Source organism: Zosterops lateralis (genome assembly GCF_965231275.1).
Source record: "Zosterops lateralis genome assembly, chromosome: 1".
In the NCBI taxonomy this organism is placed as follows: Eukaryota; Metazoa; Chordata; class Aves; order Passeriformes; family Zosteropidae; genus Zosterops; species Zosterops lateralis.
Window position 1 is genome coordinate 9,188,776 of NC_139762.1, and position 15,328 is coordinate 9,204,103.

The 15,328-nt window shown below is 42.9% G+C and overlaps 1 protein-coding gene across 6 annotated transcripts in view; it reads left to right on the forward strand.

Annotated features, from left to right (window-relative positions):
* Positions 1-5,105: 5,105 nt before the first annotated feature.
* RBM33 (RNA binding motif protein 33) overlaps positions 5,106-15,328 on the forward strand; it is a 95,846-nt gene continuing 85,623 nt past the window's right edge. For 3 of the 6 annotated variants that reach the window (XR_014589499.1, XM_083856628.1, XM_083856629.1), the window contains exon 1: positions 5,106-5,278. Coding sequence is in view for 5 of the 6 variants with exons in the window: in XM_083856628.1 (XP_083712754.1) it covers positions 5,251-5,278 (28 nt within the window). In the remaining variant the exon portion in view is untranslated. The remainder of the gene's footprint in view (positions 5,279-15,328) is intronic. The other 3 variants (XM_083856631.1, XM_083856632.1, XM_083856630.1) reach the window with 2 other exon arrangements.

Consider the following 15,328-nt stretch of genomic DNA (forward strand, 5'->3'; position numbering starts at 1 on the left):
TAACTCTGGTAAAGACAGCAGAGTTCCAGGGGAGAAGTTGTTGGCTTAGCAAAGCAAATTTTCACTGACATTTGAGGAATACACAGTATCAATTAAAGCAGAGCTAATTATTGCTACTATTATTTGCATTGCAGTAGTTCCCAGAGGCTTTTAACGGGATTATAGCCTTCTGGCACCAGGAGTTCTTAGGAACATGAGCTCGTATCTGGAAGTTCGCACATAACTGCTGACATTTGGTACCTGTGCACAATGTTCAGTGGGGCTCCACAGGGCACCGTGCCTTGCTCTCAGGTATGGGTCACAGGAATCTGAGCCACAGGAGTTCACTGTGATGCCCTGAGGTTTGCCTAGAGCCATCATATGTCCTTCTGCTCTTTTACAGCCTGGCTTGTGTCCAGAGAAAGCAAGCTCTTCCCAAAGCTCAGCATTTGGGCAAGGACAACAATGCTGTACATTGGCTCCTTGTCAGGAAGTCTTGGGAAACACTCCTAACCGTTATTTATTTTGATGTGTTTATCATGGGCAACTGCTCCCTTTACCTAAGAATGGGGGATCTGAGATATTATCCACTACATTGAGTCATTCTTGAAAGGAAAGACTGCCTTCCATTTGTCAACTTCACCCTGATTCATGTGCTGTCCCTGACACCAGCTGGGATCCTGGTGAAATGAAGCAAAGCTTAGTAAGATTTCCAGCATCCAGACTGAAGAAAAATATAGAAGCAAACCACTGTAAAACATTTAACACTTGGATTTCCTTGGTGTTTCTTGATTTCTTTTCACTAGATTCCTAAAACATACTGCAAACACTGGGGTCCAGAGCACTACCCAGGCTTCTGAGTGTTGTTCTCTGTTCAGAACCCAAAGGACAGCCCAAACCTCCCTGCAGCCAGTTGGAGCTGGTAAAAAATTTATATATTTTACACTACAAGAAGGTCTGTGTTCTGTTGAGATTTTGATCTTTGGTGGTTTACCAGCTTTCTAGGGACTCCACACGTGACACATCAATAATACACTTGGCATGTTGCTTGTTCAGGCCATTTCTCAGCTCAGAGGTTCTCCTGATCTCCACCTTTGCAGCTGCTTAAGAGGCCCCAGGGTCACATTGCTCTGAAGAAATTACAGATGCATCAAGTGGATTGCAGACTACAAGGCAGATAAACTGCAACAAGAGGAAACAGAAAATTACAGTGAAACCAAAATTGGATACATATGAACATTGTCCACAGCTCTGAAACTACAGTTAGTCATGGGGCTGTAACATACTCAGAAGTGTTTCTGTTCAAAGTTTATCACCATTTTTTTTCATATACTTTGTTTTAATCCTCATACTGTTCTCTTTCCTTAAGTAAGACATTTAATAGTTTTTAAAATCTGCACTTTCCTAATCTGCCTCTGCCCTTGCAGGGGAGAGCACTTTTCACCTGTGTCTCTCTTTCAGGAGGTACTGCTGCCTCCTATGATTGCTGTCAATACTAACAGGTGATAGATGAGGCCAAGTGACACCTACAAGAGACCAAATTTGCTTTTGCACCCCTCATTTGTACACTTTAAATCCAGAATTTCCTGTCAGGTATGACAGAACATTTGCTGCATCACAGGCTGTTGCTGAAATAACCCAAGAAGTGTTTAGTGTCTGGTTTGGAGGTCCTCACCCAAAGACAGGTTTAATGTTGGATGGAAGATGCTGCCTCGGAGTGAGGTGTCACTGAGAGGTTCAGCACGAGGAGGTCATGAGCCAAATCTATGACTGGATCACCCATCTGGACCAGCCATGCTCTGAAAACTCACCCTGGTTTTGCCAGACTAGAAAGCAAGCTCACAAAGAAGTAACTGTGGTTAAAAACTAAGTCAAAAGCATATTTTGTCTATGGAATTGGAACCATTTGCTGTTGACAACACTGTTGTAAACACTCTCATATTAATTCCAAGTGTTTCATGGAATTAAACTTGGAAGGTTGCTGTACTGGATTTCTGACTGATTTTTAACCATTCTATAGTGCAAAAATAAATAATTATTTAAATATGAAAAAGATTTAAAAAATTATTGTGTCTGCTCCAGAAATAAGTTACAAATTATTTTGAAAAGAAAATGTTAACGTCCAAACCCACTGTAAATAAAACTGATAATGACCATTACTGTGGAAATAGATTTATGTAGAGAAGTTGGAAGACAACAATTTTTACTGAAAGGTTTAAAAGAAGAAATCTGAGGCAGGAAATGCAAAGCAACCTGCTCCAGTAATGCAGTGAGTGCAGAACCAGGATCACTGGATCTGAGTTCTCTCTCTGTCACTTACTTAATCCCCCTTCAAGACAATCTCTTGCATTCCTGACTGCAACAGGATTTGCTTGGTAAAAATGCACAGGCAAATACATTATTTATGCAGAACTTCCAAAAGTATTTTTTAAACTGATGATGATTAGTTCACATAAAGTAATTTTTACCCACGGGTTCCAGAAGCTATATGTTAACTCACTGAAAAGGACATTTGCATTTTACAGTACAGAGTAGGTAGTACAGAGAAAAGGGTTTTTTTAATATAGAATCCAGAGCAAGTACAGCTTCTGAAATTGGAAAATTCATAGAAAGTTCTGAGTGAAGTTGAGTAGAGTCACCACACCTGTCTCTGTCATTCTCATTGAGGTCTCTGTTCTACACCCGCTGAAGTTCAGACCCCTGGGAATGGCCACTTTTTTTGGTACCAGAGTACTGCAAAGTGGCTAAAGTGTTTGTATATTAGCAAAATAGTAGTTAAGTGTCCTGTTATTCTTCTTTAACATTGGACTGGTCTGTTAAGAAAATGGTAAATTGGTTTCTGTCTGGACCGTCAGTCAAAAAAATTTGCTATTAAAATGAGAAAAGATATAGAGCATAAAATATCTGTAAATGCACTCTTCTACATATCCGAATTCCACAAAGCTGCCCACTATGAACACTGTTTATGTTTAACAATTTCCCTGCACCAAAGAAAAGGGATACAGAGAATTTTGACAAGAGAGCTGTGAATTGTAACAGGCTGCAGCTGAGCCTGGCTGAGTCTTGCCCCACACAGCCTTTAAAGGGTCTAGGAAACTCCTTCCCTTTCCAGGAAACCCTTTTGTACTGCAAACCAGCTTCAGGAAAGAAAGATCAACACCAAGATGCAATTGGTGAACTCCTGGCCACCCACTGAAATCACCCTGGGTTTTCACCATTGGTAGTTGTGGTATTCACTCATTGCCCCTACATCAGGCAATCAGAGCTGGACTGATGGACCACTCATTAAATTACCAGCAAGCATCACCTACCGACAGCCTGTTTCCCAAATTACAGACAGAATTCAGCTGAGTTTGTGGCAATACATAAAGAATAAACCTTTAGGTGTATGGTTGTGAAGAAAACCTGAAAAATGAGATCAAGTGCAATGTAGAGACAAGTCTGCAGGGAGCAAAGAACAAAGTGACATGAGAACTTCCCTATTCTCATAGCGAGGGTTTAATCAGATAACGCTGATAATTTAAATACTAACATTGTTAATTATTTCCATGAGGACTTGTCCACCTGGGAAAGTTTTGCCTTGCACTAGTCTTGTTATAGCAGGCTCCATGAAACTGTTTTAGCTGAGATTTGGTTTCCCTACAAGTAGTATAACCTAGAAGTTTGTTTTATATCACGGCATAATTTTATGTTGCATTTAACCTGGCCTGTGCAGAAATCTGTGTTCACCTGTTAAAACTTGGAGAAGTCAGGAAGGAAATTCAAAAGGAAAACTTTTTGGTAATCACTTTACTGTGGGATCAGTGATCCAAACTGATATACCCAGCAGCCACAGTGTATCCTTTGGAAAGGAGAGGGGAGCAAGTAGCCCAGCAGCCAGGAAGGGCTTGAAGTGCCAGCAGGAGAGGATTCACAGCTTGCAGTGAACTAAACTGAGCCCGTAAAGGGAGAACTCGGGTGAGGTTTGAGTGGGGAAGCAAGAACCACATGGTCTGAACTTCTTTAGGTCAGTTTAGACATGGGTTAACTTCCCTGCCTGCTAAGCCTCCAAAGATGGAGGACCACACATTTAACACACCCTGACCCATCCCCTTCGTGGTGTATTTAATTAATGAGGTTTTTTTCACCTAACAGGCAGCTGAACTCGATGGTTCAAGCTGGACCTGTGACTCCTGAAGCCTCAATAGAGCCCCACGTGTCCAGTTCTGGGACTCTCCATTCGGGAAGGACATTGAGGTGCTGCAGAGGGTCCACAGAAAGGCAACGGAGCTGCTGAAGGGCCGGAGCACAAATCTGATGAGGAGCAGCTGAAGGCGCTGCGGGTGTTCAGCCTGGAGAAAAGGAGACCCAGGGGAGACTTTATCACTCTTTAAAAAACTCCCCGAGAGGAAACTGTAGCCAGCGGGGAGCCGGGCTCATCTCTAAAGCAATCTGCGGTAGGACAAGAGGAAACAGTCTTAAACTGCACCACAAGTTTAGGTCGGACAAAAAGCGCGATTAGATTGAAATGGGCTCCTCAGGGTGGTGGAGTCACCGTTCCTGGAAGCGTTTAAGGGCAGACTGGACATGGCACTCAGTGCCGCGGTGTAATTGGTGTGCGGGTGTCCTGTCACGGGTTGGTCTCGATGATCTCAGGTCTTTCCCAACCGAACCGACTCCGTGATTCAGTGTGAGCCGCACATTTCAGCGGCGGTACGAGGAGTCACCCACGTCCGCAAGAGACATCCACAGACTCCCGTCTCTGGAGGAAGGAGTCTGGGAGTCTCTCCCTCTCATTCCTGCTATTTGTCCAGGCCAGGGAAACCTGCACCGGCACCAGCTCGGCCTCCTCTCTCGCAGCCGGGACAGCGAACACTGCCCCGCCCCGGCTGCCATTCCTCCCTCCCCCCCCTCACGGCGCCCCCGCGCACGCGCCCCGCCCGCTCCGCCCGCCGCGCACGCGCCCCGCCCTCCCGCCCCGCGCACGCGCAGACGGCGCCGGCGTGGCCAACCAGCGGCGCGCGCCGCCGGCCCGCCCCCGCCGCGGGAGGAGGGACCGAGGTCCGCCGCCGTCCCAGGATGCAGCGCGGCGGCGACAGCGGTGGCGGCCGCCATGTTGTGCTAGTTTGTTGTTCTCCGGCGGCGGGAGCGGGGCCCGCCGGGCGCTGAATCCGAGCCCTTCCCGGCCCGTCGCCCGCGTCCTTCGCCGCGGCATCGGCACCCGCCGCTCCGGCGGGCGGCACCGCGGCGCTGCCGCGACCCGCCGCCGCCGTCTGGGCCGGGCGAAGAGCCATGGCTGCCGCGCTGGGAGGAGGCGCAGGTTGGTGCTCGGGGGCCGCGCCCGGGGGAGCGGGAGCGGAGCGGGGCCGGCTCGGGGCCGCACGGCCGGCGGGGCGCGGGGAGCCGCGGGGCTCCTGCGGGGCCTCCCGGGGCGGAGGCGACACTGCTGCTGCTGCCGGGCCGGGCTGGGAGCGGCGCGTCCCGCGTGGCCGGAGCTGGGGGAGCGCGGATCGCGGGGAGCAGGAGCCGCCCGGGCACCGCGGAGTCCCGGGAGTGCCGGGTCCGGGAGCCGCCGGCGTGCGGCGATGGAGGGATGGAGGGGCTGCGGCCGCTCGGCCGGGACAAGGCCCGCAGGGACGGTGGCCTCGGTGCGGGGGCCTTCGGGGGACGTGGGTGTGTTTTATTGAAAGACATTCACAGAATCGCAGGGTCATTTAGGTTGGAAAATATCTCTGAGACCACTCAGTCCAACCTATGACCGAACACCACGGTATCAACTAAACCAAGTACTAAGCCAAGTGCCACGTCTAGTCTTTTCTTAAACACCCCTAGGGATGGTGGGTATTTTTACAGGTGCAGGTGTGTGGCGTGAGTAACACGTCTTTAATCTGCGGTGTAGTTATAATTTTTTTCATAGGCTGTCCAGAAGTAGAAGATCTCCCTTGAAAAGTGTGAAATGAAGTCAGTGCTTGACTCCAAGACTCTCAGGTGTTCATTCCGCTGTGCTTCTGCATGACTGCAGACACCTCCACACGCGGCATTTTAATAGACAGCTCAAAACCCTCTGTGGTTCTGATAAAGCAAACCATAAAATGTGAATATTTGTTTGGGTGATTAAAAGAAAGTCTTTCAGGGGTCTCTCCGGAGTGTTCAGGAGAGATACAGTTAAGAAGATACGTGTGTTTCTGTGCTTGCTTTAATTAAGAGTAGCAGTTTTTGATACAGACTGATTGGAATGGTTAGTTGACCCACTTGCCCTTGTCTGTACTAAAGTTTTAGGTGATTTAATCCCTGTAAGTTGTTGCCAAAGAGGAGAGGGGTGGCTGCTTCAGTGCTCACTCAGCTGAGGGGTCTGACTGTGCTCCGTGGTTGGTTTGATGGGTTACAAGGCACATAAACATAATGACATTTTTATGTCAAGTCTTGTCGTACATAAAGGTAAATATTACAAAGAAATTCCCAAATTTAGGAGCTGAGTTTGGGAAGGACAGCACTACTGGTAAAACAGCAAATAGTTTAATATCTTGAGCATTGTTATAATAGTAATTAATTATACTGCAATATTGGAGTCACTTTTCAAAAATCTTTACTAATTTCCGTGGTTCACATCTGTGGTTCCGCCTGTGATGTGGAAGTGAGGTTGCCATTCATGTACTAGGTGGAAGTTTTTGTGGTTTTATGAGGATAGAGTAATTTAAAGAAAGTGTCACTTTTGAAGCTTTTTGGTCCTTGTGTTTAAAATTGCTTCAAGTTGATTTAATGTGCTTTCACGTACAAGGACGTGTGCTGCAGCAGACAGCCTTCAACAAAGTGATGAAACTGCAATTTCAAGGCTGATTTTTGTTGTTGTGGAGTTCCATTTGTGTCCAAGGGTGAATTGGGCTCCCTTTGTTCTAAGTGGGCAGAAGCAGTTGTTTGTTCAGCGTTCACACTGTGCTCATCAGTAAATGGTGGCCACTTAAACAGGATCCCTGCCCCTACAGACAGTGTTTGTTTAGTTAGTCCTGGTGATCACCGTGCAACACTTGCTGAATGGAGGAACCCACGGGTCACACACTTGTGTCCATGTAACTCCTCAGGGAAAATTCCTGGTCGAGGCTGTTAAATACACTTCGAAAGCCCAGGCAAGAAAACCTAGAACTTACAGAAATGGAATATGCAGCTGTTTTTGGAAAAGGACTGCTACCTAAAGGCAGTGGTGGTAGCATGCAAAAGAAACTCTGAACTAAGTGGTTTTGGTAATCTAAAGTTTTAACTGTAGAAACTAATGGCAGGGATTTAGTTTTTGAATTTTTAGAGTGAGGTAAAGACTTTGAAATACAGACATAACAACACCCCACTGTTTTCCTAAAAAAAAGGCTAATGATTGGTAAAATAGTACAAAATAGGTATTGGAAATATAAATTAGTGTTAATTGGGTGGCATTGTAGCATAATAGCTGATAAAACTAGGTAGTTTTGGCTTTGAGGATGCAGATTAAAGTTTAAGTCCTCTGTAAGGGTATGTTACAGGACTGAGAATGAAACAGCATATATGGGCTAATTGGTCATTTATAATCTTTAAAGCTTTGGCGAAATACTGGTGAGAGTCTTAAGAATAAAGCATTCACAAATACTTTTGTGACCAGATGCGTTGGTGCAGCAAAGCTTTCTAAGGATGAATGTTAAAGCTCTTTTGGTGTTGGGTTTCACAAACTAGAAAGTTTTGAAGTGATGGTCTGTGAGGTATCTGAGAGTAATTCAGAGTTGCGTAATAGTTTGCAAATTCTTTCGCTGATCAGCCTGATTCAACCTGCTTCTGATTCTAGAATGGCTGCACGTTGAAACATGAAAAGTCAAGGTGGGTGTGAAGTGATGAAGGACCTTGAGGGCTGGTAATTTCTCATTCGTAAGGCAATGGTTCCCAAACTTTGTTCCAGTTTTACATACGAAAACAGAAACAGAGGAAACACTGAATATTGATTACCATAATCTTAAAGGCTGAGTACAGAGAGAATGGGGGCTTTCTCTTCACGAGGAGCCACGCAGAAAAGACAAGGGACAGTGGCTACAAATTGCACCAGGCGAGGCTTCACTTGTTACAGGAAGGACTCTTTCAGCAGGGAGAATAATCAGTCACTGGAAAAATTTCCTCAGGGACATGATGGAACCTCTGTTACTGGAGGCGTTCAGGATATGTTTGGACAGGGTGCTAGATAAACTAGCTCATCTAGACTCTCCTTTTCATGGGAGACCAGGTGGTGTTGGAGGGTCTCTTCAAACCTGGACTGTTGTGTGATTTAATGATCATATAAGCTAACAACCATTTTGTACAGGTGCTGAAATTTTTTTTTTTGATATTTACTGTAGTCAGTGTGCAGCTAAATTTTAGTTTCATTTAGGGAGAGATGGTTACAGGTTGAACAACAAACCATGTCTGAAACAAAACAAGGAGCACCTTTTCATTATCTGCCATTTTGCAGTAAGGGAAAATCATTGTAAATTTTCTTTCTTTCAGATTAGTTTATTTCTGATGAATGTCAGTGGCCTAGAAGACTTGGGGTGGAGATGCCCTTGGGTTGTGAGTCATGACATGGCATGGGATGGAGGAGGAGTTGGAGAGGGTCCCATTGATGAGTGTCCCTTCCTGCTGGAAGTTCTGTACCTGGGAGTAGCAGGATGGGTGTTTCTTTACCTCTGGGGCTGTCATCAGCTTCATTTCATTGGAGCGTGTATGACGTTTGCTGTTGCACTCTCAGCAATGTAAGGACTTCAAAAGCCTCTTGCAAAGCAACTGATAAAAAGTGGAGAAAAGCTGATGGCGCTAGCACAGCACGTGTGGTACATTCTGTGTGCTGTGGGTCACAAGGATGTAGCGGATACTGTCCCGTGTGACAAATTCACTTGAACTTGTTGTGCTTTGGACTATTCAGCAGTGGCATCCAGGGACTGGAAATAGATTCTGCATTTGTGCTTAGGTGGTGCACACACTAAAACCCCAAGTCTTAAAGGCCTATAGAGTTTACAGTTGATGGAATAATAGGCTCAGGGGTGTACTAAGAACCAGTGCCCTTGTGTTGCACTTAGTATTGAACAAAGAACTAGTGCCAAAAAATAAAACTACCTCAGTGTGCTTGAGGCAGGGAGATGTCCTTTAAACACAGCAATTTTTAATTTCTCTGCTTTTTTGGCAAGGTTTCAGTCTTCTGAATGTTTTCAGGTAATCTGAAATAAACATAGCCTTAGTATCAATTGTTTTTACAAAAGCCCAGACAGACTTTATTGTACCAAACAGTAAATCTCAGATTTTAGGTCACATAGAATTTGTTGTCCAGAATAATTGAGGATTATGGCTGTCACAGGCTTGACCAAAAATGTCTAAGTTAGTGATGTGATTTGTCCTATGTTATGTTGTAGTGCAGCCTCAGTTTTAACTAGTTACAACTTTTGGTTGCTGCAAAAGATGCTGGAGAGTTTCTGGAGAATTGCAATTTCTCATTAATGTCCAAATCCATTTGGCAAACAAGCTCATGTGGATTTCATTTAAACTCTCAGCCTTCCTTTGCTGTTCAGCATTTGTAAAACAAGGACTGTGGCACTTTTGGTTTTCCAAAGCAAATATATTTTCTAGTTCTGTCAGACTTTGAAAGAATTTTTTTTAAATTTGAAAATAATGATTTTTATTTTATAATTTTATTTTTTATTATGATTTGGTGGGTTTAGGTTTAGATGTAGTTTATTAATCAAATGAAAAAGAAGAAAAATCCCTATTTCTTTCAAGCACTGGTTAGAGAATTTCAGTTACAGGCAGCATTTAGTTAGTTCTGACCTTGCATGTTGCTAGTGACTTGTTTTGCATACAACCTCTAAAAAAGAAAGTTGGTTTTGAGGAGATAAAAAGAATTTGTCTCCTGTAGAAATTTTCTCTGCTTGTTGTTGTTATTGGTTTTTTTTTGTTTGTTTGTTTTGTGGGTTTTTTTTTTTTTTTTTTTTTTTTTTTTTTTAGGAAGCTTATCTCTGTCAATTGTAATAATTTGGAAACAAAACATGAAATACACTAATAGAGGAATGTGTTAAGCAATTGTTAGGTTGGTATAAATACTTAGTCACCAAGTACTTACTGCTTCTATGATCTATGAGTAATTGTTTACCAATAGCAGGGCTGCCTGGTGTCTGTTCCTGAACAGATAAACTAAACTGTTTTGAGTGTGTGTATTTCTGCTTGATGTAGTAGTAAGACTGAATGTGATTTTTGGGATGGTGTAGAAAGGTTGATTTTTCTGTAATCAATGGGACTGGATTTGTACTGGGCTTCATGAAGATTTGGCTTTACAGCACAGATTTAGATTCAGAAATTCCTGTTGACCTCGTGTTTTTTTTCCTGCCAGATACTGTCAGGGTTTGTTACCAGAAGTTTTTGTTCAGCTGGTGTTAATAGTACAGTTACATTGCCAGCCTGTGCTACAGGCACAGACATTCCTCATGAAACCTGTTATTTTGTATTGCATAGCAAGAGGTACCAAATTCAGTTCACTGTTTAACATGGTGTACTCAGGTCCTGAAAATCAATTTTTTACAATTCCTGTGTGTTGTGTAACCTTTAGCAGTGAAATACAAATACAAATATTTTGTAAAAATATGCTGTTACATAAAAACAATCTGGTAAAATGTTTTTAATCTGGAGTCTTGCTCTTGAAATGCTGACAAGTTGTCATGTTTAATGTTTTGAAAAGGATACAGCAAGATGGGCTTGTTATGTTCAGTACTATTTGAGGAGTAGAGAAATAGTGTTTTTTCATGTGGTAAATGACTTTTTCCCCTCTAATTTTCTGTGGTGGTTTTTTTTTTTTTTTTTTTTTTTTTTTTTTTTTTTTTTTTTTTTTTTTTTCCTGCTAGCTCCCTTACCTATCATAGAATTGTATTTGGTTTATTTTTATTTTTGCTCCAAAGCAGCAAAGTTTGGTAACTTCATTTAAAGACCTGTAGGGTAAAGAGTATGTAGGACTTCTTTATCCATTGAACTGTAGAGTCATTGTGGCATCTCCATGTTGTTTTGGATAAGGAGAAGTCTTGAGTGCATTTCAGTGCCTAAAACTACAATAATAAGCTTTGTCTTCATGGAAGTGTAATGCTGAAACAAACCATACTTTTGAAGTGTTCAAGTTTGTGAGAAAGCACCTGGTTAGTGTTCCAGAAAGCTTTCAAGTGTAAGTCTGGGAGGACTAAAAATGCAGTCATCAAATGTTTCCCTTACTCCACAAGTCTTGGCCATGTCACTGCAGTAAAATACTCCATCGTAGCAACAGTTGCTATGTGTGACTACCTTTTTAGGCTGTTAGTACCATTTTAAGATGTTAAGAGCTCTGCAGTGTTCTGCTGATTCACCTCCTACGCTTGTGAGACTTGACTGTGCAGCTTAAGACTTCCATTTTACCCAGAAAAATTAGTGAGGATTTTATTGAAGGGGTGTCCACAGAGTTAGAAACTGCCATCAGCACTGCCAGAGAAGAAGTGAGGCTTGTATTTTGTGAATTTCTGGTGTGGATGATCTGTTCTCACTGAACAGGAAAAAAAGATACCAGTTTTGGCCATACATCATAAAACTGTCATATAAGCTGTATGGAACACCTTGCATCACTGCTAGTGTAGTACCAGGGTAAATATAAATAAAATAGGAACCTTTCTTTTTGTGTGGGGCCCAAGTATGTTTGTGTTTATTTGACTTCACAGCTGGCCAGAGCCTTGCACGGCAGGCTGGTCTAACACTCAGCCAGTGTTAGTCCTTCTCTGCAGCATCCTGAAAGTTCCCTGCCACTTGGATCACGGTGGTTTTCTCAGAGCTGCAATAGGAAGAGCCAGGTGGTGGATTGGATTGGTTTTTCCCTCTATAACTGGCCTGTTCTGCTGGGTTTTTTTGTATTTCCATTTCTCCTTTGGTTTGCTGTGGGTTTTTTTTGTTTGTTTGTTTGTTTTACTTACTACTTTTGCCTGGAAATGAGAGGGGGCTTAGTGTGTTTAGAGATCAACCATCAGCATCTTCTGGTTGGTACCCAGCTGATGGACAAACATCATCTTGGTGAGCTTTGCCAGCGGTGCCTGGAATAGAGAAGACGAGTCAGGGCCAGTCCCTCCTGTGTCTCAGCAACACCTGCTGTGTACAGCTGAACCCAGACTGCTGGGAGAAATACAGAACTTCTTCCCTGCCATAGACAATTTAATGCTTTAAAAGCTTATGTTCATGGATTCCCACCATCCATTTCTTCCTACAATGTTCCACACAGTAATACTGAGAATTATTTTAAAAAGAATTAAACTTTGGCTGTTGCTCTCAGCAGTTGTGTACTCTGCTGATGCTGAGTGGTTTTATTTCTGTACAAGTTAATGTTTTACTGGCATTTAACCACCCGTGACACAAACATTGACTTAGACATTTCTCAAGGAGAAGCAGCTATAAATGTTACATTGATAGTTATTTACTGGTGTTTTGCAATGTTATTGCCTAGACAGGTCGAAGAAAAGTAAAAGTCTCTGTGGTTTCAGAAATGGAGAGAAAATGACGCCTCATGAAGTCTGTTAGGTATCACATCACATTGCAGGTGCAAGGCCTGAGTCCGTTTCAGAGCTGCTGTCTCACAAATAAAGCTAGGACAGAATTTATTTGTAGATGTGTGACTGTTGTGACCTCCTTTTCTAAAGGAAAGCTACAACCTGCTCTGGGCTCTGACAGTCCTTAATGTCAAAATGGCATAATTTGTAATGCTCATTGTCAGTGTCAGCTGTCACAGAACAAATAAGCATAAAAAAGAAAAGCTGTCTCCTCCTGTCTGAAGATCTTTATATCATGTGTGTTGAGATGGGGAGAGAAGAGATGAGAACAGAGAGGTGAATGTGGAGCAGTTCCTGCAAGCTGTGGTCACTACAGGCAGATGGACCAGTCATTTTCGAGGACTTTGTGTGCATCCTGCTAGAGGGCAATGCAGGAAAAGAGCTTTGCTGGGTGTAATTCACCTTTGAATTTCGGTAGAAGTTGCTCATAAATATGGAATAGAATGTGAGAAATTTGGAGGTTGGAAGAGCTGGAGGGTGTTCATGGTGTTGGCTGAGGGGTGAGAGTTCAGGTCCACGCTAGAAACTTGCCAGGAACTTGGACCATCCTTTTCTATGGTTCCTTCATTAGCAGCAGTAATAGGCTGAAACATTTTTATGGCTGTGAAACTTCAATATCTGGGTTGGAAAAGTCAACTGTGAGTTGTATCAAAAAAGTGTTTCATTGTGCTGTGGAGAGAGGAAGGGTTTGGTGTGTAATTTTGTGTTGTTTAGATTTAAACCTGGCTGATGTGAAGGTCCGTCTCTGGAAGGATTGTGTGCTAAGAGCTCTTAGTTTATAATATAAACTAGTATTGTAAATACCTAATGTTAAAGGGCTGCCTGGCATGAAAAAGTATATCTTGCTAGCAGGCATAGACTAAAAAGAATTTACTGTCTTCCTGATAGTGGTTATTGTCTTGGACTGTGTTAGGCAATATGTGGACACGTATTGTTATTTGGGTTGCTACCAAACCAGTTGCTTACCTTAAGAAAAAATCTTTGGTGGTGGTTACATCAAGTCAGTGGATTACTGTAATCCTGCAGTAAGAACAGTGTCAGTGCAGCCTCTGTGCATTTATTTGTGCCCTTAAAATGTCAGTGCACTAAGACAGTCACTGCAGCATGGTTTTAAATGACCATAAAGAGTGGTCATTAAAGACCAAAATGTGGCCTTTTTTCCCCCCCAGAGACCACAGAATTACTTAATTTAGTGTTCAAGAGGAAGATGGGAAACAGTTGTATATTTGTTTGGCTTTCTTTTGTGAGTGAAATAGGAATTGGTATAGGAGGTTGCAATATATAGATGTTTGAGCAGAGAAATGTAAAATAACTGTTTTCAATAGTTTTAGCTCATGTAAACTAGTTAAAATATAAAAGACTAATTAAAATATAGACATATCTGTTGATAGTAAAAGGGAGAACTTGATCAAGGAGATCAAAATAAAGGAGTTGCCACACTTGTCTCATGTTGCATCATAATTCATACTGAGCACTTTTTCTTTCATAGCTGTTTATGATTGAAATTTCTGGTTTGAATGTTTTTAATATAGTGATGTTGTAAAATCTGGATTTTCACTTTTCAATGTTTTTAACTTCTTTTAAACTTCCATGAGTCACTAACACTGATATTTTGATAAGATGAAGTAAGAAATTAAAAAGTTTGTCGCTGCATATGAGAAATATTCACTTAAGGATGCTGGGCTGAGTTTAAAGAGCTGAAGACAGATTTGCTTCTGGAGGTTTATTAAAGAAACTGACCAAACAAAAACCCCAATTGAATAAAACAGTTGTTCCTTGGCAGTGTACTTGGTCAAAGAACTGAATGCAAATAGACTCAGGAGGGTGAGTGGATTTATGGTGTCTTAGCGATCCCAGTTCAGTGTCAGACTGCACGGACTGGATTTAATGGTCTGTGTTTTGCAGACCATTAAACTGCAGCAGGTTTCCTTCTCTCTGTGTTGAGCATAACTTCTAATTACCCATTTGTTTGATTCTTAGCAAAGTTCTTAAAATGTGTGAAAAGAAGGTGAATCCAGGTGTGCATTCTCTGTTGGGCTGTAGTCAGAGAAGGGGAGAGTGGAGGTTGAGTGTGTGTGCTTCCAATTTCCAGGTGACAACACATGTCTGAGCTGAGCAAATGACCTTTGCATATTCTTGTAGAGAAGTGGAAGTTTTTATATTTTTAAGTAGCAAAATTGTCATTTGCAAACTAAGCTATGCAAGAAGAAGTGGTGGGCTAAATTAGGGTATTTGTTGAGAGAAATGTGGAGCAGCAGTTGTTTCTTGGAAGGAAAGTGCATGTTTAGGTACAGTGACTTCTGGTGGTTCTACTGCCCCAGTTGAAGTTATTGACTTCTTCCACCTGACTTCTCTCTTCTGGGGCGCCTTGCTGGTGCTGACCTGCCCTGTGCTGACCTGTCCTGATGTTTACAAAGTGTTTTCAAAGTGCCTTTGCAGCTTCAATGCTCGTGGATGGGCTTGTGGCCTCCAAGGCAAGCAAAGATTTGGCAGATGATGTTGCCTTCACCTTCACTGCCCCTCAGTTTCATGCATTTCTGGGCAGCTGCTGTTTCTGAAATGACCTGCACTGGCAGAATTTGCCAGTGATTTAGCTCATACTCTATTTTCCTTGGGTGATCCTGGTTGCAAGAGTGAGAAGAGGCAGAGCTCTGTAGTACATTCTGGGTTTTTTTATTGTTGAAGCACAGAAATGTCAGTAGATAGTGGCTGAGTATAAGCCAGAAGTGTGCCCGGGTGGCCAAGAAGGCCACCTTGGTTTGTGTGTGTGGCCAGCAGGGCAAATG